This window comes from Caenorhabditis briggsae (genome assembly GCF_000004555.2).
Source record: "Caenorhabditis briggsae complete genome, chrIII, whole genome shotgun sequence".
NCBI lineage: Eukaryota > Metazoa > Nematoda > Chromadorea > Rhabditida > Rhabditidae > Caenorhabditis > Caenorhabditis briggsae.
In genome coordinates this window covers 5,043,479-5,071,168 of record NC_013490.2, presented here as the reverse complement: position 1 = coordinate 5,071,168, position 27,690 = coordinate 5,043,479, and the positions used below count along the sequence as shown (strand labels likewise).

The following is a 27,690-nucleotide window of genomic DNA, read 5'->3' as shown; positions in this document are numbered from 1 at the left end:
TCGATTCTCTTTTTTTTGACGTATCAATGAATTGAAAATCGATGTCTTTGAAGCATGAAACATAGGGATTAAGCTTAATTATGAGTCAACAAAGGGGATTTAATCTAGGAAGTTTGTTTTTTTATATGAGTTGAAGCCTTTCTTTGTTGACTACATTAGCTACCGTAATCTTCAGAAATTACAGATATGTATGAGAATTTGACTTTTGTAAACCGCTGACGATTTCTATTTGTTTTCCAGATTTTTATAATTACTTCCGTCCCGTTTTTTCACACGAGTAGAAGAACAGAGGCTTTTGAAAAAAACAACTACAATTGAAAAAATTAAAATTTCCCTACGGGATTACTGTAATGCGAGTCTTTTAGAGGTTTCTGTCTATATTTGATGTAGAGGAATACTGTTATTAAATTGAAAACCATTTTGAAAGTTGCAATTTTGTTCCAGGGATGTTCGAAACGAACTTTTCGGATTTCTTTTGTCGAGAATTCCGGGTTTTAAATTTTTGGGAATTTCGGAATTTATCATCACAAAAGTGAAAAATTGATGGAAAACTAACAATCAGATTTTGAAAACGCGAAAAACACTGTCAGTAATTCCGCGCGAGACCCGCATTTGACATACCGTATTCCGAAAAGCTCAATTTCGGAAAAATTCTGAAACATTCCGGTTGGAATTTTCGGAATTTTCGGAATTCGGAATACTGTAAAATGCATGAAACCCCTTTTGAAAGTTGCAGATTTGTTTCTAAATGTTTTTTTTTTTTTTTTTTCTGAGCTGTCAGTGTTCCAAAAATAGAAAAAATTGGGCAGATGTTCCAAAAATCGAAGAGTTCATAAAACCAGATTCATGACTCAGAACACAAAAACCCAAAGGAAACTCCTCGGAAACAGGTGCCAATCATCAAAAAGTATCCAGAGGAAGCACGTCAGATTCTACATAAAAAAGGTCCTATGGGATCCCCAAAACATAAATGCTAAAACATGTTTTCGGTGAAACTCTCCGGTTACGAATGCGTGGGAATACTCGGCATTTAGTAGTGCTACTACGAATTAGGTGAAATTCAGTGGTGGCCCGGACCGTGAGAATCGAAAAGAGCAGAATTTTTGATTTCGCAAGTTCGTTTTCGAAGACTACTGTAGTCGTTGAATGTCATGATTCTGAGAATTTAAAGCTAAAAATTTCCTTGTCTATTGTTTCTTTAGCTAACAATATTATATTATGACATAACAATCAGAATGCAAAACAAAAGAACACGAAAGCAATTTTTATTGGTGGAGAACCAAAATTATGGAATCTATAAATATCCAACCTAATTCCCCCTTTTTCGCGATCATAAAACGTAAAAAAACGATAATTCTTCCAACAACGGCATCTGGCACGCGGAAGTATATAAATAGAATTCGATTGTGTATCTTTTAAAGGTACCCAAACGTCCCCTCAAGCTCCGCCCTTCTTAAACTTTTGACCTACGGACAAAGTGTCTCGTCGTCACACAAACATGCCAATTATTTTGTCTACGTAGTAGTCGTCTTGGCAATTTTAGAGAATTGAAAAGGAACGCATTGGGTTAGGGACCTGAATAATTGTATTTCTAAAGGAAACACGTGCTGCGCCGTCGTTTCTTCAAAGTTATGAAAAATTCAAGGTATCCGATTCAATTCTAGGTACTTCTAGGTACAAGGAATTTTTCAAAAGCACAGGACAAAGGTGCTTTGGAACAACTACGTCACATCCGGCTTGTAAATATTTTGCATCTGTTCGTTTTTGGTGCATATTCTTTTCAGAGAGCTTGTTTTCAGAGGAATGAGGGAAACAGGGAAGTAGCGGCGAGTTGTTGTGCAATCTTTCTTTGTTTCCTTGTTAGAAACTGTGATTGAGTGGTTCCGACTAGGTCTGGAAATGAAAATAGGAGGCTTGGATCTGATCGGAGATACTGTAGTTACTATTAGAAGAGATGAAACTTTTTATGGTAGCTACCATAATCTCGGATAACGTAACCACGTTCTGGGGTGTTCGGAGTTTTTTTTTCAGAAATTTTCGGAATGTCGAGTTTCAAAATTCGGAAATTCAGAATATCGGAATCCCATTTTCCCTATCACAAAAGCGCGAAAAATTGGCGAAAAATTGACAGACGGATTTCAAAAACGCGAAAAAATTCAAAGTAATTCCGCTCGAGACCAACAGGGAAACTTATCGCTTGCGCATCTACCGTAGTCCAAAAAACTCTAATTCCAACAAAAAAACTTCGGATAATGTCCCTGTCCGAATTTGAAACAGAAACAGCAATTTTACCGAAAAAGCCCAAAAAGAATGTCGTCCAAAACTTTGAAATCAATTATCTCGACAAAACCAAAATCCTAAAATTTTCTGTATTTTCGGTGGACCATAACTTTTTTCGTGGAAATGCTGCACAAACACTATCAACTACGAAAATTTAGTTTCTTGTTCAATTCATAAGAATTTTATAACAAAACATGAAAACTTTGAATTCTGAATCCGCACGGCTTCATTCAACAAATGACCAACCGGGGGGCGCAAAATTACTCGGACAAAAGTTGGTACCTACATAAAATAGAGTGGAGTGTTGTACTGTGCTCAAATTTGATGTGCAAAAGTTCAAATTATTCATTAATAAACTGGCTAAATTTTAAAATATTTGACCAACTTTGAGCTGAGTTATTGTTTGTCAAAGTTGTTTCATCTCATGAAAATCACAAGCATTACGCCGTTTATCTTTGGCTACCTAGACTCGCGGAATCGCTTTGAAAATTTTAGCAGCCTTGAATCAAACATAAAATTATATTTCTACCGATTTTCTTGCTTCAAAGATACTTATGTCCAAAGATATACCCGTTTTTATCAGTCCGGGTAATTATGCGCCACCCTCTATTAGTGAATTTTCTGTAATATTGTTTCCTCTGCAATCAGGCGTCGTGACGGTTTGAGAGATTAATGTAGATTTTGTCGCAATCTGGCAAGCCAAAATGAAGACAACATCTTCAACATTCCTTTGAACGCCCTATCAATTTCCGTACCCTCCACATTCTCATCAACTTCTAAACATCTTCTAGTTTCTAGAGTAACTTGATATTCTACACCTCGTGTTCTGAAGCACCCCATTAAAAGTCCCATTCATGGGGATTACTGTAAGTGTCTCTCATTTTTTGGTGGGCGTGATTTCTTCTTCTGAAAAGCACACAAAAAAGAAACGTAAATCTCCCGAATCAAACTACAAGCAGATAATGTGACGACTACGTTTGTAGAAGAGGAGATCCGTTGCAAAAAATGGAAACAAACAAAAAAAATGAAGAAAACGAGAAAAAGAGATGAAACAAATTTGGGAGGGTGTGAGAGAACGACGCATCAGATTACTCTGGTGTTGGTCCTCGATCTTCGCACTGATAGCTCAATGGGACATCCTCTCCGTCATTTCCGAGTGGATGAGCTCAGCGAACTTTCTCAGGGTTGTTTTGAATTCAGAGGGAGATGATACGAAACTGTCGTTCTGAGAAATGGGTTCTGAGAAGTCGAATAAATGGTGGAGTGTGTACATAAATAAGATAAGATGCTTGAGATAAGGATGATCTACGTTATAAGTCTTAGAATCTAAAACTAATATCAAAAATAAATTGCCTGTCCTGACCATCAAGGCTGTGCAAATCGCGGCCGGCCGTGATTGAGGCCGTCGGTAGGTTGTCGTGGACTAATCAGTTCGTTCTTTCGAAAATACATTCAGCAACCCAGGAACTACCAGGGCCGCTAGGCCGCCGTATCACACCTGTACTAGAAGTACCTTTTTCAAAAACCCGCGGCAGGCCGTGCCACAGCCTTTTAATTTAATTTAATTTAATTTATTTATTTCCACGAAGGGGAGAAAACCACTAACACGTGAAATGACTCGTGAGAAGAGGAAAAAGGGAACGCGTTTCAAATAGGGGCGTGTCACTTTGCAACCTGCGGCGCGCTCACGTTTTATTGAATAGACAGTACATTTGTAGTAAATGGGAAATGGAGGAAAAACCTAGTTAGTAATTAGTTGAATTCAAGACAAGAAAATGTTTTAGATCACAGGATAATAGTCGATTTTTACTGACCATCTAGATTTCAACAATCCTGAACTTAATGAAGTTTCAGAATCCGACTAAATACCATATTTCCTTTAATAGAAGCCCACTCACACCGTCAACTTTGAACTCAGATATCTCGATTCCTGTGAAAGATATCAAAATTGTATCCACTAATAAAGTATTGGCGATATTATGATAAACAGTTTGTTAGTTGACCACTTCTTGATATCTCTCATAGGAATAGAGATAATTGAGCTCAAAGTTGACGGTTGGGCTTCTATTAGAGGAAATACGGTACTTTGATTGGTGGACTCTGTTACTGTCTTTATGGTCTAAAAGAAGCTAAGAACAAGCTATAAAAAGCAAAGAAACAAATTAAATTTCGAAACTTTTTGTGGATACTGTAGCTGCCATAAAGCACTGACATTAAGCAAAAATGTCTCAAGTTTTAATGTCATTAGTCAATTTCCTAGTGACATTTCCACTTTGAAATTTTCACCTGGTGTTCAAAAAACTTCCGTTCCTTTCTGAACAGAAATTCTAGATACCAATCTATTCAAGGAGGGGGACGGGATATTTTTCGGTATTCTAGCGTAACGATATAGATTGTTTAGTTTTCACACTGTGTACAGCTACCGTGCAATATTGGTTTCAAAAGTTCAACTCCTCGAGAGGCTCATAAAAACAAAACAATTATTTTTCCCGTCCTACAACTCTTAAAGTGTTTCTTTGAGTCTCTCACATGTCAACTTTCAAAAATGTCATTAACCAGTCGGTTTACGGCCCCCTATCGGGGGCTCAACCTCCTGTCATTCCGCTTACTGTATCTTAAAATCGAATTTCTAATTTAAAAACTTCGGAGTTTTTGAAGACGCCAAAACAATTTTTGGCGAAATTTCTGAATATTTGAGTTTTCAAATTTCAAAATTTCCAAACTACTGAAGGCTGAATTTGTAAAATTCCGAAACCGTAGTGTGTGAACTGATTCACTGGCTCCCACTATGTAATCTCATGAAGAGGTTTTATCCTTTTTATCTCGAATCTCCGCGATTCAAAAACTCTGAAATGTTTAAACATAGATCTAGCTAATATCCGAATCATGGAATTTGAAAGTTTTTGAAATCTCAAGATTTTGAGTTCCTGAATATCCCGTTCTAGTTTTTCTGAATTTCTGATGTTTCTAACTTCCGAATTTTCGAATACACTGATTTTCTAAATAATCATTTTTCTTACTATCCGATCTCTCGATTCCTTCTGAGTTTCGCATTTCTGAATTTCTGAACGTTGTTTTTTTCAAAATTAGGATAATTGGGAACTTCTGAAAAACCTCAGAAAGTCGAAAGTTCAAAAACTCAAAAATTTAGATATTCAGAGATTCTATACTTTTGGCTTGGGGGTGAACCTTCTGTCTCACCCTTACAATTTCCGTAATCCGTTCTTTCGGGGGTTTGGTTTTTTATCTATAGTTTCGAGGACTTCGACTCTCATAGAAATTGGGAAAGTTAGAAGTTCGAATAATTGAAAACTTGAAAAAAAAACTTCCATTCACGGAACTTCGGAACTTTGAGAATTCAGAAGCATGGGGGTGGGGGAGGCAGAAATATCTTGAAAACTTTTTTGTCTTGCCTCCCGCGAAAAAAAAGAAATTCGAAAATGAAGGAAAACAATCCGTTAAAATACTTTCAAAAAAGTTTGCAAACTCAATTTCGAAAATGAAAATAATCAATAAATATATTAGGAACTCTTATTGTTAGTCGCATTATCTTTCTGCCCCTGTATCAGATTTTTCCCTTTCAAATCCCAGATTAAAATAACGTTTCAACAAAATCACCATTCTCTCAGAAATAGCGTGGATAAGAAAAAAATTGGGTGGTTAGACGGAGATGACGTAAATATTGCTTCGATAATTTTATAAAGATTTGCACTGTAGAAATAGAAAAAACATCTCCAGAAGACGTCAGAAACAACATTTCGAACAGTGAAATAGACGGGCATCATCTCGCTGCTATTTGGGGTTAACTGTAAAAATTTGGGAATTTTCGGTCCACTGGGAACTTCGCTAGGGTTGACGAACCGGGAACAAACGGACACACACACTCACACACAGAATTTGGTGATTGTTAATAGTAAAAATTATAGTTTTTTTCGCAGAAACAAAAAAAAGTGAAAACAAAAAGATGACGCGAGGTCTCCGGAACTGAACTTGTAACATAATTAGTCAAATGTCGGAGCAGAAGTACGACAACGGGCGGTGCATATAAATATACCAGAAACTGGTGAAGATGTATTCAGATGACTTCTTAAGACTAACAACAAATTTAGACGTCGTTTTGATGTCTATCAGTGATTTCTCTGTGTAGGCGTTATGTTATGGAGGTCACATGCAACAAAATGCCCTGAAGGGGAAGGATTCTGAAGGCATTCTGGAGATTTCTAGAGGGAGGGAGGATAATCCGGTTCACTAAATTTCGGTAAAATTGGGTCCGAAATAGAAAGCAGAACACGGAAGTGGAGATGAGAAAGATGCAAAAAGTATTTTTGGAGAGAAAATGGGAGGAAGTCAATTTTTTCTCCAGGGAGCGGCCAGAGATCAGAAAATGATTAAAGAGATGCGCAGGGGTAAAAAATTATCAAAGAGGCAATCTAGATAAATGAGTTGACGTTAGGATTTCGGAAAGTGGAAAAAAATTGGACGAGCCGAATCAAAGAGAAGGATACATCTAAATAATTGAGCTCGAAGTTGACAGCGGTTTCGGTGGGCTTCAATTAGAGGAAATACGGTACTTACTTTTTGGACTCAATTATCTCGGCTCCTATAAGAGATATAAAAAATATGTCAACCGGTAAAACATTGCTAACATTATGACAAACATTTTATCAATTGACAAATGTTTGATATCTCTCATAGGAGCAGAGATAAATGAGTTCAAAGTGCAAGCATCCTTCTCAACGGAGCGAGGGGGCCAAATTTAAAGGCGCATAACTCGAAAACTATGAAAGCTAGCAAATCTTTGTAAGTAAGCAAAATGTATAAAATCTTTTTTCCCATATATTTCAAGTTGAACACTTTTTTTCAGATTTTCAAAAGTAAACGAGATAAATTGGGTTAAAGTTGACTTTATGGTTATTTTTCGGAGAACATTTCTAAGGCCCTACAAACGTAGTTCAAAAATTTTAGAGAATTTAAGTTATACCCATTACTACAGTATTCAAATTTCTAATTTTGTGAATAAAATTCCAAACATCGATGGTTCTTTAAAAAGCGACGCTTCTTCACGAAAATCTATTCATGAAGTAGGCGTGGGAAAGAAGATAAACTACGAAAAGTAATCCCCGAATTACAGGATTTAGTAGTGGCACAACTGTCCGTATGCTCTCTATTTTCAGAGTAAATGCCTTATAAAAATTTCGTCGGCCACTGATCTCTCCCACTCGATGAAGACGTTCGGTGTTTTTTTCGACGTCATCTGAGTTTCAGAAATCTGGAGGTGGGAGAGGTATTTACAATTTTATGAGTATGAAAGTAATAGCCAGTATTGTAGGTAGTAGTTTTTTAGAATTACTAATTTTGTACTCGAATTCTAAAAAGTGTCCCAAACAGAAGACAGGGAACAAAATACATTTGTGTGTTGGGCGGGAGATTTAAATAATCGAAGGGGCAACCCAGTTGTTTTATAGAGGACCTCGTGGTTCCGAAACTACTCTGTCGTCATCCAATTGGAGAGAATAGAGAAAATTGGGTCTGACGTGGATTGAAATGACTCCGTTTCAGATTTATGGATCAGACTATATTTGGAAGGAAAGGAGGACGTAATTTGAAAATAAATGGGATGTTCCGGGATATTTTTGGGAGAGGATTTGTGTATGTATCTTGTTTTTGGAGGCGATGTTGAAATTACATAGTGAGAAAAAAAATAGTCAAAAATAGATGTCGTAGTAATTTCTTGTTCTTTTCGAACATTTTTTGATGGCAGATACTTACTGAGAATGTAGAAGTAATGTTGAGAATTCCTGGATCACTTCGTAGGATTATCGAATTTATGCGTAGAAAACTGATCTGTTGAAAAACAATGTCATTCTGTGATATGGAATATGCTATGTGATATGTGATATGTAATTATGTGATATTTGATAATTTGATAATTAAATGTGATATGTGATAATGGGATATGGTTAGTACTGAGGGTTAAAGTTAGGCACACGGTTAAGCTTAATCAAGTGAGGAGTACTGTAATCTATAATACCAATTTCTTATACAGCAGGTGTTCAAATTGAAGTGAAAGTTTAAAATTAACTGAAGGCCGAAGTTTTGAAAAATACAAGATGACGTATAATTGCCAGGACTAAAATTTGTATCAAATTTGAGTAAATAGTTCTATTGGGCTCAAATTTGGAGTGTAAAATTTTAAATAATTAATCAGTAAACTGGCTAAATTTCAATTTATTTGATCAATTTTGAGCTGAGTTATCGCTTATGAAAATTGGAAAAAAACCAAAATACTAACCCATCCTGTATTTTCAATGACCGATAACTTTTCTCTTAGCAGTGCTACACAAAAACTATAAACTACAGAAATGCAGTTTCTTGTTTAATTTACAGCACTTTTATAACAAAACTTGAAAGCTTTCAGTTCTGAATCCGCACGGCTTCATCCAACGAATGATCTACAGGGTGGCGCAGAATTACCCGGAATTGAGTTTGCACTAGCATAAAATTAGAGTGGAGTGTTGTGTTGGGCTTAAATTGGGAGTGCAAAAAGTCAAATGATCCATCAGTAAACTGGTCCAGTTTCAAACTATTTGATCTACATTCAGCTGAGTTATCGCTTGTTAAAGTAACTTCATCTTATGCAAATCACAAGAAATATTACGTCGTTCATCTTTGGAAAATCATAACATTACCTAGACTTGAGGAATGCGTTGAAAATTTCAATAGCTTTGAATCAAACTTTAAATTATATTTCTACCAATTTCCGTGCTTCCAAGATACTTGTGTCTAAAGATATACCCGTTTATATAATTCGCGGGTAGTTGTGCCACTCTTTTCTGATAGTAAAGTTATACTTTCAAATGTTAAAATTGGTAACTTTGTAAAAGGATTTTTTGAAAAGATTTTTGTTGTTATTTTTTTAGACAACATTTTTCCTTTAGTAATGCTATGTGATATATGTACAACAAACCTAATTTAATGATTCTTGAGGTTTCCTAGAGGAAACCGCGAACGCCAGGAATTCAGTTACAAAACCAAAGAAAATAGGACCAGTAAATCTAAAAACTCCAGGGAGTCACTAATAAAGTATACTGGTATAGTTGTGACCAGTGGAGAAACTACAAAGGATTGTTTCGTTTCGTTCCTTTGTGCATCGTAAATTGTGTCCATTTCGGCGCATGTGGTCCTCCTCGTACATAAATTAAGTGTGTGGACGGCTCTGTGCTGCAAAAATCCTAACGAATTCGAATCTCTTTTTTTTATTTATTTATTCGGCCGAAAAGTCACTACTCCTGCATTCGTGACGAATTACGAGGTCGATTGAGTTCGTCGAGCACCCTGTAATACGTCACAACGTTTCGAAATAAGATTCAAGCTGCAGGGTCTGGGTCATCCAAATGGAATAATCGGGTTGGCGACCACCTCGCGGGAAACTTCTGAACGTCGCTTTGTGGTGACCCTGAGTCATTGCTTCTCCTTCTTCGTATTTCTTGATCACGAGCAGAAAACTCTCGGGGATATACGTACACACACGACCACCAACTACTACGAATCACCAAAAATGAATATGAAATTTTTATGACGGCCCCCCAGCAGCAGGCAGGCAGACAACAAAACATGACGTCGTGTTTTATTTAGAGCGAGAGGATTAAAATTGGGATGATGGTCAGGGATCGAAAGGGCAAATAAACAGAAACTTTCCCAACATTTTGGATTGTTTCAGAAAACAAATACCGTAAAACCTGTGATAGAAGGGCTGTCAAGTTTGAGCTCGATAATCTTAGTTCCTATGCAAGATATCAAAAAGTTGTCAACTGATAAATTGTTTATAAAAATATCAAAAACATTTTATCAGTTGACAACTTTTTCATATCTAAAGTTGTCAATGTTGGGGCCCTTCTATTACAGGTGTTACAGTGATAATGAATTTCAAAAAAGTGGTAACATTGTTATGATAGTGAAATGATCAAGCTGAAAATGTTTTGTGCTTTGATTCAGTATTCATCTCGGATCATCTGGATTTCTATTCCTTAAAAATTAATAATAAGGAAGTCTTTGAGAATTCCCAAATAGGTATCATACTGTTGGAATATATATTGGAGGGATGAGAAATTTATTCGGCTTACTGTAATAATCCCAAACTTTCAGAGAAACCTGAAAAAAAGATGAAGTGAATGTTCAGCAACTAACTCCTGCGGGACCTGTAAAAGCTTGTATAAAATTTAGGGAACATTATTTTTGAAATCAAGAAATACTATGGAAATTCAAATTTCTCACACACACAACGATTTTCTATCAAATCACATATTTATCCGAGTTTCATAGTGAAGAAGTGAATGTCAAAAATATTTGAGTTCTATTTGGAAAGTTCTAGCCACAACGATCCAAAGAGACTTGGCAACTTCTGGATGGTGGCCAGATTCCGGATAAGGCCGTTAAGCAAGAAGAATGAACTCTGACAAACTTATGACAATGTTCCAACCAAGTAGTATTTCAACTTCAATTTCCGAAAGAATCTGATCATGGCCCGCTATACAGTTGTTTTTGGGCAAGCTCCGAACAGAACCTGGCCCAGATTCGTACAAAAGACCATCACCTGAGGACGTCGACCGAATTGAAGTAGTCGAATTAAAAACACGCTTTAGAATGGCAAGGAGAGTTCCAAAAGCCAAAAGTTCATTTATTGTAATTTCATCGCTTTACTTTTTCCATTACTTTATTTTTCAACCAGATTTTTAAATTTTTCTCCAGGGTGCTAGTAATCTTTTCCAGATTCAATTATTTTTTGTTATGCTTATTTTCAGGTTTTCGTTATTTTTCAAATGTTGATCCTAGATACAGTAAACGGTCGTAACACGTTTTCTAACTTATTGTCGAATTGAAAAAAAGTGACACCTGATAATTTGAAAACTTTTGCTTTTTTTGATCTACGAAAAAGTGCGGTAAAAACGTAATATTTCAGAATTTCGGCTCGTTCGAGCTACTTTCGTGTTTAATTTTAGTTTTTTGCTTAAAAATAGATTCTAGAGATGCTAGCGATCATTTTCCTACCAAGAAATCAAACTTTTGTTCAGAAAATCCCACTAAATTCACATAAATAAATTTGTTATCCGTTTTCGCTCCGCCCCCTCGTAAATCGACACGTGCGCCGTCTCCCAGATTTTCAGGTGTCACTTTTTTTAATCCGACAATACTGTCATACGACGAATTGACAGCACAACCGGAAGACTACCAAAAAACTAAAAACGCGCGCTTTGTCGCACACAAAAGTTGGCTGTGTGCCAGATACGAAAATTTCATGTGATAACGAATATTTTCAAAAAAAGAAACAGATGCGAATTAGCGATTGAAAACAGCGATGGAAAAGAAAACGGAGCTCATCTAAGACAGCCTTCTGAGACGGAAAATTTGCACTTCAATTTTTCTGGTAAACGGACTGACAAAAACAATTTCTACGGACGGACACCGGACCAAAATTTTTCCACGGACGAGGGACACGGACAATTTACAGCCAAAAATGACAGGACAACGGACTGTCCGTGCAATTCTAGGCCGAGCAAAAAAGAAAACACGAGAAACCACCGACGAAGAAAAAAAGAAGCGAAGAAGCGCGCAAGAAATAAAGAAAAAGAAAAATCACAAAAATAAAGAGTTCGCGAAGTTCTCGAAGTTTTGACCGCATGATGCCGACTCGAAATCTCGTGACGTCCGTTATCTGAAATATTCGTTTTTTTTTTGAAAATTCTCGTAGTAAAAAATTCTTTAACTTGGAAAATTACTAAATTAAGTTTTGAAATGTCAATTTCCTCACCTTTCCTTTTTCGCTACTCCTTGTCATTTAGATTCTTCCTATCCTGCCGATCCTGAAAACCTCCACGGTAGCTGCCCTCGAATTGCCCGAAGTCGCCGCCATGCAGCGAACTAAAAATACTGAGTTACCCGTTTATTTTAAAACCTGGACTTTGCCAACATTTTCGTATCAATGTGTTTTTTTTGGAATAAAAATGTTATAGTTTGCTATTTGCTCATAAAAATTTCCACAATTTGTGTATCCAAATTTACAAAATGGCATGTTTCTACCCAAAAACCAGAAAAGCTGAATTTCCAAACTCGAACTTTTTTTCAATTTTTTTTTCGTGTGAAAACTCCCATCTCCTCTCCTTTCATTTTAAACAACTCCTGTTATTTGGAATTGCGAAAATGCGGCCAGCTAATCCTGGATCCTGTCCTCGAAGCTGTTCTCGAACTCTTCAAAATTGATCCATCCCGAACTCCAAGCATCTCCTGGAACTTAAACGTTGAAAACTAAACACTCTTCGCCCATTTCCTCACCTTTCATTCCACTCTGCTAACCCTGCCAATTGGTTCCAAATCGTACCAATCCAGGAGACATCGCTGGAAGTCCTGGAAGTTGTTCTATCACGGAGACACCAAGAAGCTCCTGAAGTTAGAACGTTGGAAATAAAATCTGAAAATTCCTAATTGCTCACCTTTTCCGCTACCTCTGCCAACTGGATCCAAATCTTGCCAATGCTAGAAACATCTCTGGGGGCCGAGGTTGTTGCAGTCCTGGAAGTCGAAGTCTTCGAAGGTGATCCATCCCGAACACCAAGCAGCTCCTGAAAGTTGAACGTTGGAAACTTTACCAATGCCCATTTCCTTACCTTTGATTCTGTTTTCTTGCCAATAAAGCATCCCTTGGAGTCCTGGAAATCGCTGCGCCACGGAGGTACCTAAAAGCCCTGCAATCTCCTGCAACTTGAACGTTACAGACTGAGTACTGATTGTCCCTCCTTCTTCCACACCTCGGACCTTGGCCTCTCTTTGTGAGGTTTTCACGGAGGCCACATTAAATTATAAAACAAAAGAGTTTTCGTGAAAAATTAATTTTGACCCAATTTTTTTCTCATATTCTTTTTAGATTATCTCCTCGATATTGTTTGGAGTAAAAAAGTTGTATTTTTAAACCTTAATTCTGTATATCTTTTGGGTCCAAACAAAAAAATTGCAGAATGCTTGTTTGTGACATTTTTCATCCATTTGTTTGTAGATGAAACCTTAAAAGTCGTCTGAAAATACCGTAAACACTGATAGAAGGCCGCCCAATGCTTGCACTTTAAGCTCAATCTCGGTTGCTATAAGAGATATCAAAAAGTGATCAATTAAAAAATGTTGTTGAAATCATAATGAATAATTTATCAGTTTGCCGCATTTTGATATCTTCGACAGGAATCGAGATAATTGTGCTCAATGGTTTGAGCGGACATTAACATGAATACGGTAGTTTCGAAACTTGAAAGACGTCCGAAAATAATAGTGGTTTATAGAAGAAGAGTCAGGTTGTTAAGATGCTCATGACAAAGCTAAGGATACCAATGTGAAAATTTGGTCTCAAATTATCTGTTCTAAATATCAGTTGTTGAAAAAATGTAGTTAATAAAAAACTAGCTCAGAATTGCTCTGATTCTCAGAATTTCAGAATGTTGGTATTGTTCGGAACCTCTTGTAAAGTTTTCCCATCGCCATCATCTAATTTAAAACAAGTTATACAATAGAAACAAGATAGTACAATTAAATACGAATTTATTTTGAGCAATAAGGCATCTGTGCAATTATCTAGACATCCGTAATAAAACCAATCAAAACGTTGTATGGGTTTGAAAGAGATATAAAAATTCGAGATTAATGAAGTTCTGGAGCATCGCAACGGTCGCCTTCGTGCTCCGAAATGTATGGAAGACGTTTGGATTTGTACAGGAGCATCAACCAAAACACGATGTTGAATACGATGAACTGAAATTTTGAGATATCAGAGAATTCTAAATTTTTAGAAATTTCTTACCACGATAGGAAAAGCGGCACGACTGACGATGTCAATGTGACTGTGACTGACACAGAAACGATTCGGTTGTTTGATTACTGCAATGATAGAGGTGGGAGCCGCGTTGCATGTGCATTCTGCGAGACGGATATCTGGAAGTTTGGAAGTTGGGATGGATAAATATTTGTATTTAGTGATGCCTTATTTCTAAGTTGTTAGCTATTAACCTGTATATCTTGGTTCCTGTAAAAGATATCAAAGAGTGGTAAACTAGCAAAATTGTTATCATAATATCAATAACATTTGAGATTTTGTTTCAAAATTAGTTTTCCCTCTATCAGAATCCTTACCATGAAGAATATCCGGAGTAGGCGGAGCCGGTTTGTGCTCCATCTTCTTTTCTCGCCTCCGACGATCCTCGTTCTTCTTTTTGGAGTATGCAACACACGCGTATTCAATCAACGCAAGAATCACTAAAAGATAGCAGAAGCCAAGAAAAACATCAACAGCTTTCACATAAGCAACTGGAGGTAGACGTCGATTGGTTCCTGTCATCAGATGAGTCTCAGTGAGAACCGTCATCGTGCCGATGAGAGTACGAGAGGGCGCCGAGTCACGATTGATCCAGAATGAGATCTGAAACTCAGGAACTGAGGAAGAATGGATAGGAATGGGTAGGTACCCATGATAAAACAACGACCAGACTGGCAGGAAAAAATATTTGAAGAAAGTAGAAGCCGCTGTCGCGATCAAATATGAAACTAACCCGTAGACGGGAGTATGTCCCTGGAAAAAAATTATTGACAAAAGAACAAAATTTTTATCTCATTAAAATGCTTTAAAATTTATGTATTTTCAAAATATCACTTCGAAAAAATTTAAAAAAAAACCGAAATCCCCGAAAAACACCGTTGAAAATAAAGAAAATGTGTCGAGGAGGGACGAGAATTCGAATTCCCGCGCAACGAGAAACCTAGGCCACGGCCGCCGGACGCCTTTTTTCCGACTGATGTGAGAATTTTTCCGGTCTTTTACATGATGATGAAAACGGAATAAGAGCCGGAAAATTACTTGACAAAGGTGTCCCGTATTAATAACCGAGGTTTCTCACTGCGCGGGAAATCAAATCTTCGTTCTTATTTGCCACTTTTTTTCAAAAATTCAAAAATTCAAAAATTCAAAAATTCAAAAATTCAAAAATTCAAAAATTCAAAAATTCAAAAACTCAAAAATTCAAAAATTCTAAAATTCTAAAATTCTAAAATTCTAAAATTCTAAAATTCTAAAATTTTAAAATTCTAAAATTCTAAAAATCAAAAATTTAAAAATTCAAAAATTCAAAAGTTTAAAAATTCGAAAATTCGAAAATTCAAAAATTCGAAAATTTAAAAATTCAAAAATTCAAAAATTCAAAAATTCAAAAATTCAAAAATTCAAAAATTCAAAAGTTTAAAAATCGAAAATTCAAAAATTCAAAAATTCAAAAATTCAAAAATTCAAAAATTCAAAAACTCAAAAATTCTAAAATTCTAAAATTCTAAAATTCTAAAATTCTAAAATTCTAAAATTTTAAAATTCTAAAATTCTAAAAATCAAAAATTTAAAAATTCAAAAATTCAAAAGTTTAAAAATTCGAAAATTCTAAAATTTTAAAATTCTAAAATTCTAAAAATCAAAAATTTAAAAATTCAAAAATTCAAAAGTTTAAAAATCGAAAATTCAAAAATTCAAAAATTCGAAAATTTAAAAATTCAAAAATTCAAAAATTCAAAAATTCAAAAGTTTAAAAATTCGAAAATTCGAAAATACAAAAATTCGAAAATTCTAAAATTCTAAAATTCTAAAACTCTAAAATTCTAAAATTCTAAAATTCTAAAATTCTAAAATTCTAAAATTCTAAAATTCTAAAATTCTAAAATTCTAAAATTCTAAAATTCTAAAATTCTAAAATTCTAAAATTCTAAAATTCTAAAATTCTAAAATTCTAAAAATCAAAAATGGCCTAGGTTTCTCACTGCCGGGAATTCAAATCCTCTATCCTTTTCGCCACTTTTTTTGCACGATTATCACTGTCGGAGTTTCCCCTTTAAAAAAACCCCAAACCAACCCGATGAAGTGCTGGCAAGTGTCCGTTTCTGGCATATTTTCGTAAACTGATAGCTCGACAATTCGATATTTGCGTCGGCTTTCACCGCTGACGCACAATTCGGCTCCTTCGAAGTACACCAATTGTACTCGATCTCGGCCGTTGAATATGCATCTGAAGACGTTTGTTTTTGTTTGGGATGAGCATTCTGGACACATTTTGTAAGCAGCAAATATCTAAACTATAAGAGCAAAGAGAAAAACGCCAACAGAATTACGACTAGTTTTCATAAGGAAAAGCAGCACAACGACTACAAAAAGACAGTCAAATATGGCACAAATAAGAGAAAATTTGGAAAAACACGGCACCGGACGAAATCATGTGTACAAATGAAAGCTTCTTAAAAAATGAGGAAGAGAAAGTTATATACAGAAATGGTTGATTTGGGACCAAAATGACATGCTTTCGGGGGGAATGAGAGAATATATCTATGCTGGCAGGCACACACACAGAGAAGATCACATGGGTTTTTTGATGATGTGGAAATTTGGACGTCATCTGGGGCTGAGGTTATTCTGGAAGTTTCTGGGAAATGGGGGGTTGCACTGCAAATCAAAAACATGCCCGAGAAGAAACAACAAGCCGATTGCACGTTTAGGGAAGGTAACAACGAGAAAGGCGATTTAAAAAAGAGTGAGAAAAAAGTGAAAGATAGTTCTTTTTTGTGTTGGAATGGCGGGAATATAAGGGGGGAAGTGTTCACCAGTGGATGTGCTGCCACTTGTCGTTTTCCTGGATCTTGTCCGATGAGTTTAGACTCAGATATTTCATGTACAACCAATAGACAACTGAAAAGAAATGGAAAATATAGAAAGGTAGAGAAAAGGGACAGACCATTGAAGACGGAGAAAGATAGTGGGAAACAGTATCGACTCAATTTGTCGATTTTTGCAGGCGTCCATCGTTGGCAGCATGTTTTTGAAGCCTGAAAAGGGATGGCTTTTTTGAGCTAACTTTTGAAAGATCTGCTGATTTCATAACCTTCGTTTCTCAGGCGATCAACTTTGTAGTTCTATATTTGTTTATGATTTCGTAGTCCCGAACCTCACACAAGACATTTCAGTGAATGTCCAAAGTCATACCTCTCTACAAATGTTTAGCCTTCTGACTTAAAAAATACAGTACAGGATGGCGCATAATTCACGTACTCAATTTTGACCTAGCATAAAAATTGGGCAAAGAGTTGTACTCGACTCAAATTTAGACTACAATAATTCAAATACTTCATCAGTAAACTGGCCAAATTTCAAACTATCAACTTAGAGCTAAAAATCAAAATCCTTAACTTTCCTTTATTTTCAATGGTTCATAACTTTTTTCTTGGCAATCTACAGAAAGAACTAAAAACTACAAAAATGTAACTTTTTGTTTAATTTATAATACGTTTTTAACAAAATTTTGAAAATTTTTAATTCTGAATCCGCACGGCTTCATCCAACGAATGACCAACCGGGTGGCGCATAACTACCAGGACTCAAGTTTGGTCTAGCATAACATTTGAGTGAAACGCTCTACTGGGCTCAAATTTAGAGTGCAAAAATTCAAATGATTCATCTGTGAACTGGAACAGTTTCAAATCTTATAATCTACCTTGAGCTGAGTTATCGCTTGTCAAATTTGCTTCATGAGAATCACAACGGCGTGCAAGAAGCATTACGCCGTTCATCTTTGGACAATCATAAAACTACCTAGACTCGCGGAATCGCTTTGAAAGTTTTAGCAGCCTTGAATCAAACATAAAATTATATTTCTACCAATTTTCGTGCTTCTAAGATACCTACGTCTAAAGATATGCCCATTTTTATCAGTTATTGTGCGCCACCTGTACAGTAAACCACGATTAAAAAATGCTTGAGTATTTAGTTTAAGTTTTTGATTTGTTTCAAGTAACTCATTTGATAGCTCCCATCCTCACCTTTTTGGGTCTTGCAAACGGAGCTGGCCACAGTGTATGTGCTCCATCTGTCACTAGACGTGGATGTTGCATCATTGGAATCGTCCTACAGTCACAATTTTCAGGAATCTCCATTAGTGGATTCTGAAAATTTTCTCAGTTTAATTCCCGCTATTTTCTTTCTACACTTACCATTGAAGAATTGTGGCCGGCAAAGTACAAATCAGCCTGTAAAGATTATTTATTAATTTACTAGATATATTCTTAAAGAAGCCAAATCTACTGTGGAACACCACACTCTGAAAAGCCGGTGGAAAATACACACACTCTAATACATTGGTTTTGTGGTTCTGTTCTATATGAAGTGCTTAATTCTGTTTCTTGACAACACGACATTTACAAGGCGGGAGAGATTTGCGGCTTGTACCTGTACATAGCTCTTGGCAGGTGTCGAGTTTTGCGACATTAATGTCATTTCGTATGACTATAAAAAGGAGAAAAAGAAAATAAAATGATTTTGAGATTTAATTTTTTTTGATTGACTCACATTGTTATTGGCAGCTTTCGGACTTGCATTGAACATTGGCATTTCGTTTCGCTGTTGCTGTTCTGCTGCTTTCCTTCGTTTTTCCCGTCGTAGCACCAGTCGTTTGTTCATATAGGAGACGATGGCATACTCCAGAAGAGAAGCAAAAACCATCACGAAACTAGATAAAGGCACTGATTAGTTATAATTAGTCAATCGACCTTACCAAAAGTTAAGAAACACATCCAACCCTTTCACATAGGATACTTTTGGCATCGAATTGTTTGTAGTTGTAATCAAAGTGGTCATTGTGAGCACAGTTGTAACTCCAAGGCCAACACGAGCTGGGGAAGCTTCTCGATTCAGCCAGAATGAAACCCACGAGATGGTGACAATGAGAATGGATGGGATTACAATGTTCATGGTGTAGAAACCCATGTTTCGGACTAGAATCACTTCGAGAGCCAGGCGAACATATTTTCCTGAAAATGAGGATTACCGAAAAATTTGTGATAGGAGGGCCCCGTTTTTCAGCGTCGAGACAATTTTTCTTGGTCCCTGTCAAAAATATCAGGAATCAAGATGTAGATTAGGTCAAAGTAAAGAAGGCGGCGCTTGCACGCTGAGCTACGCGGCGGTTGTCCGACCTATTAATTTTGAGCTCTATTCTCGATTCCTGTGAACGATATCAGAAAGTTGTCAACACTTAAATTTTTCATCATAATGTCAAAAATATTTTGTTAGTTGACCACTTTTTGATATCTGTTACAGAAAATGAGATAAATTGGCTTAATATTAAGAGGTCGGCAGAGGACCGCGTAGCTCGGCAGGCAGGCGCTGGCTTGTCAACTCTGAGGTCATTTTTCTTGGTTCCTGTCAAATATATCAGAAAACTATCAACTGATAAATTGTTTATCATAATATCCAAAGTGTTCTATCAGTTAACACATTTTTGAGATCTTTCATAGAAACCGAGAAAATTGAGCTCAAACTTGACAGCATGGGGGCCCTTCTATTAGAGGCCTTACGGTAGCAATGCACCCTCTAGTTGAAGGGTCCCACTAATTGGAGTTCCCCTCTGATTGAAGTGTAATTCTTAACACACCTGAAGAAGTCTCTGCCTTAGTCGTATTGACAAAGTACAGCGTTGGCTGAAACTGTGGCAATTGGAATGTATCAAATTTGACAGCCGTCGTCTCCAAATCCGTTCGCTTTTTTCCCCAATAGTAGTCGATATCTTTTGTCTGGTACCCGTCTGTAAATGGGCTTTTTCGAAGAAGCTCTCGGCTCTCTCTCTCAGCTGAAGAAGAGATATCTAAGTGGGTTAGGCGTAGCCATCGAGAAGATTTTCAGATATGGAATGCACAAAGAAGTGTGGTGGTGTGTGTTTGGTGGAAGGTGGTGAAGTACAATGAAACGAGAGAACTTTTCGGAGTACGGTTTTCAAAAACTTTTGGAACGAAAAAGGAGGCAAAAGAAAAGATGTTTCGGGAGGGATTTAGAGTATTTGACTGTTCCGTTGCTGCTCCTCAATCTGGCTCAGACGGATGAAATAAGCCCAGTAGCCAACGTTGAAAAGAACGAAAATCTGAAAATGAGACGGACGGTACAAAGAGACAGTTGTGCGGTTACAGAAGGAAACAAGGATCGTGAGTATTTGTCAATGTTCGATGGACGGAGCCATCTCCAGAATCTTCCGAAATCGTCGTCAGTTATGATGGCCGCTGAAAATGACATTGGATGTCTTCCACGTATAGAATCTCACTCTGATAAAGAAATACAGATGCTTGTGAGTTACTTCTCCCGAGCATTGGAGTCAATTCATTAGGCACTGCATCCTCATTCTGTAAAACATGCAAAGATTGTTAGTCGCATAAATGATGCACATACTGCAAATATAATTGTACGCTGAGATTCCGGAATATAAAGATTTGAAGTTCGATCAGTGGAAGAGTAAAACGGACGGTATGTGGTGTTATTGAAGTAGGAAGGCACTGATAGTGTTCGTTTCGGAGGTGCTTCCATTTGTGGAAGAGGTGTTAACATTCTGAAATATTGAGGTAACGATAGATAGAAGAAACATATGAGGTACCTAGACTCTTTACGGGCTCTCACTAGTTTCATTCGTTTGCTGATATAACCGACGGCCGCGTATTCCAGTAGGGAACAGAAGACCATCATGAAACAGACACCTGAAAAAGTTAAAATTCTATAAAGAACGAAGCGATTTTTTTCTTTTAAAGTCGAGTGAATGTGATTACTGCAGCTCTCTAGTTAGCAGCATACAAAATGGCGCCTCGTACTAAAGTTTGTATTTTCAATGACTCCAAACTTTTTTCTTGGCAACGCTACACAAAATCTGCTAACTACGAAAATGTAGCGTCTCGTTTAAATTAAAATATTATTCAAACAAAATTCAAAACTTTTCAATTCTGAATCCGCACGGCTTCATCCAACAAATGACCTACCGGGTTGTGCAATACTTCCCGGACTAAAGTTTGAACGAGCATAAAACTCCAGTCAAGCGTTGTGGTGAGATCAAATTTAAAGTGCGAAAATTAAAGTAATTCATCAGTAAACTGGCCAAATTGCAAGTTATTTTATCAACTGTGAGCTGAGTTATCGCTCTTCAAAGTTGCTTCATCTTATGAAAATCACAAGAAACATTACGCCTTGAATTTTAGACAATCATAACAATACCTAGACTTGAGGAATCGCTTTGAAAATTTATGAAGCTTTGAATCAAACGTAAAAGTATATTTCTACCTAGTTTCGTGCTTCCAAGACATTTATGTCTAAAGATATACCCGTTTTTATCAGTCCGGGTTACTGCGAGTCATCCTGTAATCCTATTTCAATTTAACCATGTCCCTTAACTCTTCCCCCCTTTAACCCAAAATATACCGTACTCCATTTTCATATTCTTCTTGCTAATTAATTTCTTTACCAGTCCCTATCCCTCTGACACTTCAGTTCAAATCGTTAAGTTTTATTGGTATGTCGTCAGTGTGTGGTGACATGTGCGCACGTTTTTAGTTGGCAACAAATCGCCGAAAGCACATGTCATCGAGACACGAATCTCTTTTTCCACAGCTTTACTATCCTCAAGCTTCTTTCTTCTTCTTCTTTTCATTCTTCTTCCAATTTGACGTAATATTGTCCCCCGGCAATTTGCCAGCCCAATAGATTGATGACAACGACTCTGCGACTCACACACTCTTTGGCTCTTTCTCTCTTATGAAACAAGTGTGTAAAAGAAACGACCCGGGAGTGATAAAAGAGAAAAAAGATGAATGTATCGACACCCCGATGGCAACAATTTGTCGCGATGAGACCCCCACGCAATGTATAGGTGAGAAGAAGATAATTGAATTGAAATTGGTGGGAAGATCAGAAATCTATTTGACCTATATCAGCTGACTCACCTAGAAATATATCGATACTTTTCACATATGACACTTTCGGCATCGCACTCTGAAAAAAATGTGATGTTGTAGAATTCAATAGATAATTTAAACAATTACATTCGTCATGGTCATCAGTGTGGTCATCGTGAGCACAGTGGTCACTCCAAGAGCAACTCGAGCAGGTGTGGCATCGCGACTGAGCCAGAAAGAAACCCAGGATATGACGACGATAAGGACAGATGGAAGATAAATTTGGATGATGTAGAAACCAATATTTCGTTTAAACAGAAAGAACCAACACAGGCGGGAGTATTCACCTAGAAACGGGGAGAAATCAGGAGAGAATCAGAAAATTACCTATACTTGCACCTTGAGGTTATTTGTCTCGGATCCTGTGAAAGATATCAAAAAGTGGTCCACTGATAAAATGTTTGTCATAACATCACCTACATTTCATTAATTTCCTTCTTTTTGATATTTGTTAAAGTAACCGAGATAAATGCCCTGAAAGTTGACAAGTCGGCGCTTGCCGGCCTAGCTAAGCGGATGGCTGGCCGACCTGTTAACTTTGAGCAAATTTATCTCGGTTCCTGTATAAGAAATCAAAAAATGTCCAACTAATAAAATGTTACTGATATTATGATAAACAATCTACCAGTTGACTTATTTTTCATAACTTTCACAGGAACCGAGATAAACTGGCTCAAAGTCAAAAGTCAGGTTTTCTGTTTTTTGAATGAGCTACAGTACCAGTCAACATTTTAGGCTTTTGATTACTTTTTGATATTTGTTGCAGGATTTGAGATAATTAAGCTCAAAGGTGGACTCCTATTAGAGCAATTTTTTTGGTCTTACTACCTCTGTCTTTATTTTTGGAATCAGCTTTAATCAAAAATCAGTGTCAAATCAAATCAGTTACTTCTAAAACAAACCTGAGCTCAATTTCTGCGTCTGATTGACAACTTTGATCGATTGCAAAACAAATTGCGGTAACTCATAGGATTCCGTTGACACTGACTTCTTCTCGTGTGAAACGTATACAATGTCCAGGATACTGTAGCCATCTGAAAGCACGCAAAGCGACACGTCACCCACCACGAAGAAGTCGGTTAGAGAGAGTCGGCAAGCGCACTCAGTTAACTTTTTTTTAGATTCTCATGCGCTGATATTGTTTTGGGGGAACTGTGAAAAATCAGAATCAGCTTTTGATTTCTTGCGATGGGTTAACGATAAGGTTACAAAACATAGTTACACTTTGTTAGTTCCATTTTGGATGCAAGAACGCTCCATTGAACATAATTGGGCATGAACCGAAAATTGGCATTAACCGAAAACCAGCAACCAAACGGTTAGATATCAAATGAAATACATATAAATTGAAAATTCGTACTCATACGGAAACAAAACTCACCTGCTGATATTCTGATTCCTGCTATCAGTTATTTTTTCGAATATCTAGATGAAAATTTTAAAATGAAATTACAATTGAAACATTGGGAAGGATGAACAATATGAGGAGAGAATGGAACAATAGAAAAATGGAGGAAATAGAAGAGATGAATACAGATTTTGTCTTTATTCAAATTTCAAAACAAAGCCAAATAGAAAAGGAGGAGGATGAGGATAGGAAAAAAAAAGGAACCTGTGCAATCGACCCTTCTTGTTTTTTTATTCTCTGGCTACAAACGGCACGCCTACCCCACGACTATTGTTGAAAAACACACTCAATAATAGAAAAATGGTTTTTTGAAGAGCACTTACAGCTTTCGATTTCCAGCTTGCAATGTTGAGAGTCCATTGGGAACAGTTTTAGATCCATTGGACACGTTGCGGTTACTGTTAATCTGTAAAATGGATATAGGGGTTTTTGAGGTTTCAGAGAGTTTGAAATTAGAATGTTTGGAAATTTTTCAGAAAATATCATATAATGAGAAGGGTAAAGGTACTGTAGCTCATTCAAAATGAGATATATGAGCTCAAAGAAAAGATCGGCAGCCGACAGTGGAGTTCGGCCGGCCAGCGCCAGCTTGTCAACTTGGAGCCCATATATCTCGGTTCTTGTAACATATAAAAAAATGTAGTCAACTGATAAAATATTGCTGATATTATGAACAACATTTTATTAGTTTTCACATCATATTTCACAGGAACCGGGATAAATTAGCTCAAAGTTAAAAAGTCGGCGCTTCCAGCTGAGCAACGCGGTCCGACCTCCTAACTTTGAGCATAAATATCTCGGTTCCTGTGAAAGATATCAAAAAGTTGTCAACTAATAAATTGCTTATCATAATATCCCAAATATTTTATTACACATTTTTTGTATCTTGCATAGGAGCCAAGAAAAACAAGCCAATCCCTTTTTTTCTTCTAGTTCAAACTACGTCCCTCTTTTTACCCTTTTCTCATTTTCTCTCAACTCCAGAACGCATTTGGCAACTTTCACGAAATGATTCATAAACCATTTCAATAATCCTTCTTTTTCTCTCTCTTCTGACCACTACCCGCTCGTAAAAAGTAGCCGTAAAAATGAAACATCATCTAATCCTTTGTGGTCCCTTTTTCTTTCTTTTTTTTCGTACTGCTCTCCTTGAATGGGTGGTATTAGAGAGTGATATCAAGATGGTGGCTACTAAGAGATTATTTTAAAATATTTCTTTTTTCTTTATTCTCTCTTTTCCCCCCTCCCTGATTACCTTTGACTAGTATAAACTGTTCCATCACTGTCAATTCGAAGAAATGAGTTGTGGGTTGTTGCCAAATGGAAGAATGATTTTTTCTCATTTGGAAAGAAGGTGTCCGGTTTCCAGAGTTTGTCTAAATAATCCACTCCTACAGTCAACGAATCGATTTCTTTGGATAATCCCAAATCGAGACTTCCGAATGCTAATCGAGGATCCTGCCATGTTTGACGCATATAGAAGTCTAGTGTGAAATCCTAAAAAAAACCTTCTTTTGGAATTTCATGCCTTCCAATAATAAACGAAAATACTGTATTTGCTCTTATATGCTCTTATATGGCAGCTTATATCCGCACTTTGAGCATATATATCTCGGTTCCTATAAAAGATATCAAAAAGTTATTAATTGACAAAATGTTTATCATAATATCAGTACTATTTTATTAGTTGACTATTTCTTGATAACTATTACAGGAACGAAGATATTTGGATTAATAATCGGCTCCTGTCGGTTGACCTACGCGGTCGGCTGCCGACATCTTATCTTTGAGCCAAATTATTTTGGTTCCTGTGAGGGATAACAAAAGGTGATTAACTAATAAAATGCTTATCATGATATCAGAAACACTTTGTCAGTTAAAAACTTTTCATGTCTTTTACAGAAATCGAGATAATTGAGGTCAAAGTAGACTGCTTGGGTGGCACTCTATTAGAGTGTTTACGGTATCTGTCCAATTTGATTTTTCCTTTTCGATGCTTTTCCTTAAATTTATATTTTTCTACCAAAACCAAAAGTCTGACCCCATGTTTTTCTTTATGAATAAAAATAGGAAGAATCTCATTGTTATGAACACAAAGGAAACAATAAAAATACATAACGTGCTTGTTTTGGTGTCTGCCTTTCAAAAGGATTTTAAGAGATTTTTGCTCTTGGAAAATGTTTTTTTTGGAATCTAAACTTTAAAACGATAAATCTGAATTCTATAAAAGCAAATATTAATACTAAATTTAAATTGAACTGGGGTGTTAATTGGAACAAGAATAAAACTTTTGTCAGACGAAACACGGTAAAACTCTGGTGTACGATTACTGTAGATCACTGTAGAAATGCTTTTTCTCAATTCCAATTCCGAAATGTTCTCTTACCATATCCACTTCTGAAACGGCTGAAATTGACGAGACGTGTATCGTGATTCCTACATCGACAGGCTTCTCTCCATACCTGAATTCCCAACATTCATTTATGTTTCAAATTCCCCGATTTTTTCAATAATTACCTGGGCCGTAATCTTTTATCATAAGTTGTTCGATTTGTTAACCTATCAAGAACTGATGATAGAAGTGCAGTGTTGATATGTGAGTCCCTGCAAAAAGAGATATCTCTTGAGTAGAAGTGCATTTTGCAGCCGACCAAATCGGGTTGGAAGCTATCTCCCAAAATGTCTTTTCTCTTGTAAATTCAATTTCTACAATTTCTACCGCCACCAACGTTTTTTTTTCTCGTTTCATTGCGTCAAATAGGAGATAGGTGTTACAAGAAAACGGAACGACATGAGAGTGAAATTGACAATTTCTATCTTGTCAGTTGGCGGAAATTGGATTTGATGACGACGATGCTCTGGTGTTGGTGGTTGGGATGGGATGTAATAGAATCTCTCTTTTAAGAAAAGAAGAACAAGATACATGTTCTTTTTTATTTTTTCCTTCTTATTTAATTTTAGGAAAAGTCACTGGGGAGGAAGAAATATATGGGAATGGACTTTTGGAAGAGGAGGAAGAACAAATTCAATTTTCAGTAGTTTTTTCTGATCAATTTGAAATAAATGGATTGGTTCGTGAATGACGAAAGTTTTGTATTTATGATAGTTCATGATACAATTTAGGATTTATGGCTTGGAAAGATCAAGAGGAAGATATTACAAAAATTCGACTCAACGTACGCCCTCTTATAGAAGCCCACCTAAACCGCTTATTTTGAGCGCGGTTTTCTCGATTTCTGTGAAAGATATCAAAATGGTGTCAACTGACAAATTATTTATCATAAGACCACCAATAGTTTATCTGTTTACAACTTTTTAATATTTTTGATAAGAATTGAGATAATTGAGCTCAAGGTTGACGAGCTTCTCGCTGAGCTTCTAATGGATAAAAGAGGGGTTTTTGTATTTCTAATTTACAGCAGATAATATGAAAAAAGATTTGGAATATCGCCAATTTGAAATTTTGAAATTCCTATCAAACAAGAATTTAAAAATTCAAAATTCAAAATCATATTCTGGTGTAAAATTTTTAGACTTTTTCAGTTGCATACACGGTAGCGAGTAATTACCCGAACTAAAGTTTGTACTAGCATAAATTTTGAGTAGAACGTTGTACAGGGCTCACACTTTGAGTGCGAAAATTCGAATAATTCATTAATAAACTGGCCGAATTTTAAATCATTTGATCAATTTGGAGCTGAGTTATTACTTGTCAAAGTTGCTCCATTTGATTAAAATCAAAAAAAGTGCGCAAGAAAAATTACGTCATTCATCTTTAGGCAACCATAACAAAGCCTAGACTTGAAGAATCGCTTTGAAATTTCAGTAGCTTTGAATCAGAAATAAAATTGTATTTCTACCAATTTTCGTGATTCCAAGATACTTGTGCCTGATGATATACCCGTTTTTAACGGTAATTATGCGCCACCCTGTATTTCAAATTTCGAAATAGTCCTTCCTATAAGAAAGAGTCTTTCCTATGAGAGTGGGAAACTAACTAGGGAGCTACCTGAACATGTCCCCGAGTTACACTTCATGACCTATATCATTAGAAAGCCCATGAAATTCTGATTCGGAATATGTTTTCTGTTTCTGCGAAACGGCGGTGAGCTTCGAGAAAATTAGGTCAAAAGATAATTTGTTCGTAAATGTTAGTACTGAAACCTGTCAATTTCGCATTG

General features: G+C 36.4%; 1 protein-coding gene across 1 annotated transcript in view; it reads right to left on the bottom strand.

Moving 5' to 3' along the window:
* Positions 1-13,959: 13,959 nt before the first annotated feature.
* The window catches only part of Cbr-unc-49, a gene marked incomplete at both ends in the record, with an annotated part of 15,047 nt that continues 1,316 nt past the window's right edge, over positions 13,960-27,690 (bottom strand). Inside the window, 24 exons of the mRNA XM_045243725.1 lie at positions 13,960-14,070; positions 14,120-14,250; positions 14,449-14,734; positions 14,804-14,884; positions 16,202-16,392; positions 17,079-17,169; positions 18,160-18,282; positions 18,331-18,366; positions 18,566-18,622; positions 18,686-18,845; positions 18,891-19,146; positions 19,770-19,919; positions 20,165-20,252; positions 20,297-20,388; positions 20,430-20,508; positions 20,555-20,711; positions 20,757-20,856; positions 22,090-22,138; positions 22,189-22,388; positions 23,004-23,135; positions 23,833-23,915; positions 24,765-25,006; positions 25,896-25,971; positions 26,027-26,113. Of these exons, the coding sequence (XP_045096459.1) occupies positions 13,960-14,070; positions 14,120-14,250; positions 14,449-14,734; positions 14,804-14,884; positions 16,202-16,392; positions 17,079-17,169; positions 18,160-18,282; positions 18,331-18,366; positions 18,566-18,622; positions 18,686-18,845; positions 18,891-19,146; positions 19,770-19,919; positions 20,165-20,252; positions 20,297-20,388; positions 20,430-20,508; positions 20,555-20,711; positions 20,757-20,856; positions 22,090-22,138; positions 22,189-22,388; positions 23,004-23,135; positions 23,833-23,915; positions 24,765-25,006; positions 25,896-25,971; positions 26,027-26,113 (3,058 nt within the window). The remainder of the gene's footprint in view (positions 14,071-14,119; positions 14,251-14,448; positions 14,735-14,803; positions 14,885-16,201; positions 16,393-17,078; positions 17,170-18,159; positions 18,283-18,330; positions 18,367-18,565; positions 18,623-18,685; positions 18,846-18,890; positions 19,147-19,769; positions 19,920-20,164; positions 20,253-20,296; positions 20,389-20,429; positions 20,509-20,554; positions 20,712-20,756; positions 20,857-22,089; positions 22,139-22,188; positions 22,389-23,003; positions 23,136-23,832; positions 23,916-24,764; positions 25,007-25,895; positions 25,972-26,026; positions 26,114-27,690) is intronic.